Source organism: Asparagus officinalis, chromosome 5 (assembly GCF_001876935.1).
Source record: "Asparagus officinalis chromosome 5, Aspof.V1, whole genome shotgun sequence".
In the NCBI taxonomy this organism is placed as follows: domain Eukaryota; kingdom Viridiplantae; phylum Streptophyta; class Magnoliopsida; order Asparagales; family Asparagaceae; genus Asparagus; species Asparagus officinalis.
The window spans coordinates 3,459,615-3,463,138 of NC_033798.1; the positions used below are offsets into that span (position 1 = coordinate 3,459,615).

At 41.5% G+C, this 3,524-nt stretch overlaps 1 protein-coding gene across 3 annotated transcripts in view; it reads right to left on the minus strand.

Moving 5' to 3' along the window:
- The window catches only part of LOC109840708 (pentatricopeptide repeat-containing protein At4g01990, mitochondrial-like), a 7,039-nt gene extending 5,792 nt beyond the window's left edge, over positions 1 to 1,247 (minus strand). For all 3 annotated transcript variants that reach the window (XR_002247014.1, XM_020409451.1, XM_020409450.1), the window contains exon 1: positions 699 to 1,247. Coding sequence is in view for 2 of the 3 variants with exons in the window: in XM_020409451.1 (XP_020265040.1) it covers positions 699 to 965 (267 nt within the window). In the remaining variant the exon portion in view is untranslated. The remainder of the gene's footprint in view (positions 1 to 698) is intronic.

Below are 3,524 nucleotides of genomic sequence, written 5' to 3' on the forward strand. Positions count from 1 at the left end.
TCACTTTATATTAAATGAAACTTAGAGAGTAAGGAAAAGGAAACCAACAAGATATTCACAACACCCTTTGCACATCATCACTTTACTGACACATGAAACACAATCTCAAAAGACAATTAAAGGACAATTCACAACCCTCCAAGTTCATGCTTATGATACCAAATTGCCGTATGATGATGATGTCTCCTTTTCACTTCAGCATCTACACTAGAAACTTATCAAATTTCAACCATATCAAGTTCGTCAAAAATATCATAGTGAAAATTTCTCTAGATAAGGGTAATATTGCACCAAAAATAACTACGTAAGAGGATAAAAACTTAGGGGCTAAAGGGGCTTAGGAAAATAAAGTAAGCAAGTATGTTAACATGATGGATGACTATCAAAATAGGAGTAACAAAAAAGGGAGGGATTTCTACAAGATGCAATATATATTTAAAATTACTAACTACAACAGTCCCTGAGTTAACTTGAAAGTTCTCTTTTTTACATTAGACCCCTCGATCTTGATTAATTCTCTATACGCCCCCTATCTTCATATATCTATATTAGCACCACCAATTCCATTACGTTGTTTTACACAACGCCCCCATACTTTCACTTCACGTTTTAATTCAGACCTGAGAAATAACCGAAATGATGAGTATCATAAGAACGCATTCTGTTATAAAGATCAGAGGGGCATTCTGGTCAATTACCTTTAGAGCAGGCTTGTAGTTCTTGTACCTGCGGAGCTCCTTAACAATGTTCACCAGCTTGGATTCCGTCACCGCCTTCCCTTCTTTCACCCACTCGTCCAGTGTCCGGGTCACGCCTGGGTTCGTTCCCAGAGCCGATAACCGCCGGTAAAGTCTCTTATTCTCACCGCTCGGAGGCGCAGTTGAAAACGCTCTGGTCACCACCGTTTTCAGCGGTAGCCCTCGGATCCGGTTCTTCGCCACCATAATCATCATCGTCGTCATCATTCTTATCTCCTTGAATCCCTCTGATTTGAAGGGTTTAGCTAGGGTTTAACCGAACGAAGGGAGGAGAGATCTGTTCACTGTTACCTCGCCACATTTTTACCTATCGTGAACCAAGCCGTTCAACTTGTCGACAAAGCTTTTTATATCAGCAAGATTTTTTCAGAGAAAACTAAGAAAAGCGTATAAACTTTATTTACTAAGTAATAAATGGTTATTTGCGCTTCAATACCCCCCAAAGTTTCATCTTTAACTTCAACTTTTGGTACTCTGTTCACAATTTTGAGATCCAAGTTTTCAATTTGATGTTAATTTGACAGTTTGTTTGATACCCCAAAGCCAATAGGCCCGTAACTTTGTTCCTATTTTTCTCCAAACTAAAAAAAAAAAAGTGAAATTTGGTAAAGAATTTTGTTTCTCGTTCAATTTTTCTATGTTGACATCTTGAACAAAACTAACGTGAGTTTTTTTTTTTTACGCTGCAGGGGTATGAGTTGCCAAAATAGAACTTTAGGACGTCAAAGTTAGGAAGGTGAATTTTGGGTGCTAAAGAATAAATTTAAGAGCACTTGTTTGAACGCATTCTGTCATTGTTGACACTGCAATCTTCTCTCTCATTAATAATAAGAGGCTTCATCTCAAGCATCAAATATTCACTGACAGGCTTACAGCTAGGGCTGTCCAAAATACCCGCCGGCCCGGAGCCCGGCCCAGACCCCGGCCCGGGCTCGGCCGCCGGCTCGGCCGGGATAATCCGCGGCCAGCCCGGTTCCGGGCCTGGGTCCGGGTTACCCAGCGACGCCGGCCCGGTCCGCGAACAGGGTCGGCGCCGGGCTCACGCATTCCGGACGGGACCAGCCCGCCCCGCAGCCGGCCCTGGGCGGCAACGGCTCACCAGTGCGGACCATTGCCTGAAAAATCCGGGTCGCGGCGGCCCGCGACCACAACGCAGCAACAACGCGCCGTTTGGACTGTTTATTGCCCCCAAAAAACGGTTCAAAAAAAATGGCTATTTTGTGAGGGTTATTCCTTGGCATTTTTGCCTAGGGCTGGTTCTATAAAAAAAAACACTAGGCACACCTCTGGGGACACACTCCCAACCACACCCTCTACCTGTTCACTCAGTGCAAGGGGTCCCACTTGGAAGATTTTACAAAAAATCTCAAGTGGACCCCCGTTGATGCTAGAGCAGCGAGGGGGTACTCGTGGCCTGTAGGCGAGTGTGTCCCAACGGCTGTGCCCCTAGCTGCTCCTCGTTCTATAAATAGAGGGGGGTTTTCATTTGTTTTCTTCACACCAAAAACTCATCTCTTCTCTCTTATACTCTTATACTCTCTCACTCTCTCTTATACTCTTATACTCTCTTATTTATACTTTCTAATCCTTTCATCAAATGGCTTCCGGATCTGATTATGAAGAGCAAAACCTATCTCCCGATCCTGAAATGAGTCCTCCTACTGGGTCTACTCCTACCGAAGTTAATCCCGAATCTGGTGGCGACGAATCTGCACCAAGAGCTCCTAAACGGCCAAGATCCGATGTGTGGAATTTTTACGAGAAGATCGACGTCACCAAGGATGAACACGATAGGATCCTCACCCAGAAGGCTAAGTGTGCATTGTGCGGCAAGATTTTTCAAGCTCATCATAAGAGCGGCACCAACCACCTCAAACGCCATTTAGATAAACACAACAAAGGCCAGACTCCTCAATGTGATATCCGACAATCTATGATTTCTCAATCCTCCTCTTCTTGTAGTCTCGGTTTCTTCGAGCTCATCCCGAGCCCGAGGTAAAAGTGTAAGTTTTGATAGGTATGCAATGGTAGCTGAGCTAACTGGTGGATCTGGACTTGGATCGTCATCATCGGAGGTTTCTGAAATAGATGAATATATTTCTGCTTCTTTAGTTAGATGTCAAGGAAATGCTTTAGATATTTTGCAATGGTGGAAAGTATATGGATCAGTTTCATATCCTATACTTTCCACCATGGTTCGTGACTTACTAACAGTGCAGGTTTCGACGGTAGCTTCAGAATCTGCCTTCAGCACAGCAGGTCATTTGATCGACGATCACAGGACATGCTTGGATCCATATACTGTACAAGCGGTGATGTGCCTACAAGATTGGTGGAGGTACGAGAAGCGAACGCAAGGCATCGATCGGATGGCTGGAATTGAAGATAAATTTGAAGAATTGGGACTAGCAGATAGATATAAAGAATAGATTGTAGTTTTTATATCTTAGCTTACAATTTGTAAAGAATTATTTTGGAAATAATTGCAAATGATAGTGATATAGGTGAGTAGGTGCCAACCTAGTTGGGATTTACTTATCTATTGTGATGCGATTAATTCCAAAATAAATTTGTACTTGTAATTTGTAACTGATTTATCAATTATTAATAAAGAATATGTTTTTATCATTTCTTATTTGTAATTTATGTCATTTTAAGTAATTAATAAAATTATTGTTTTTGTTATTTTTCTTGTCTTTTTTTTATAATTTATAAGTTAAATAACATTAAAAAATTTTGGAAAAAAATAAAAAAAAATAAAAAAAA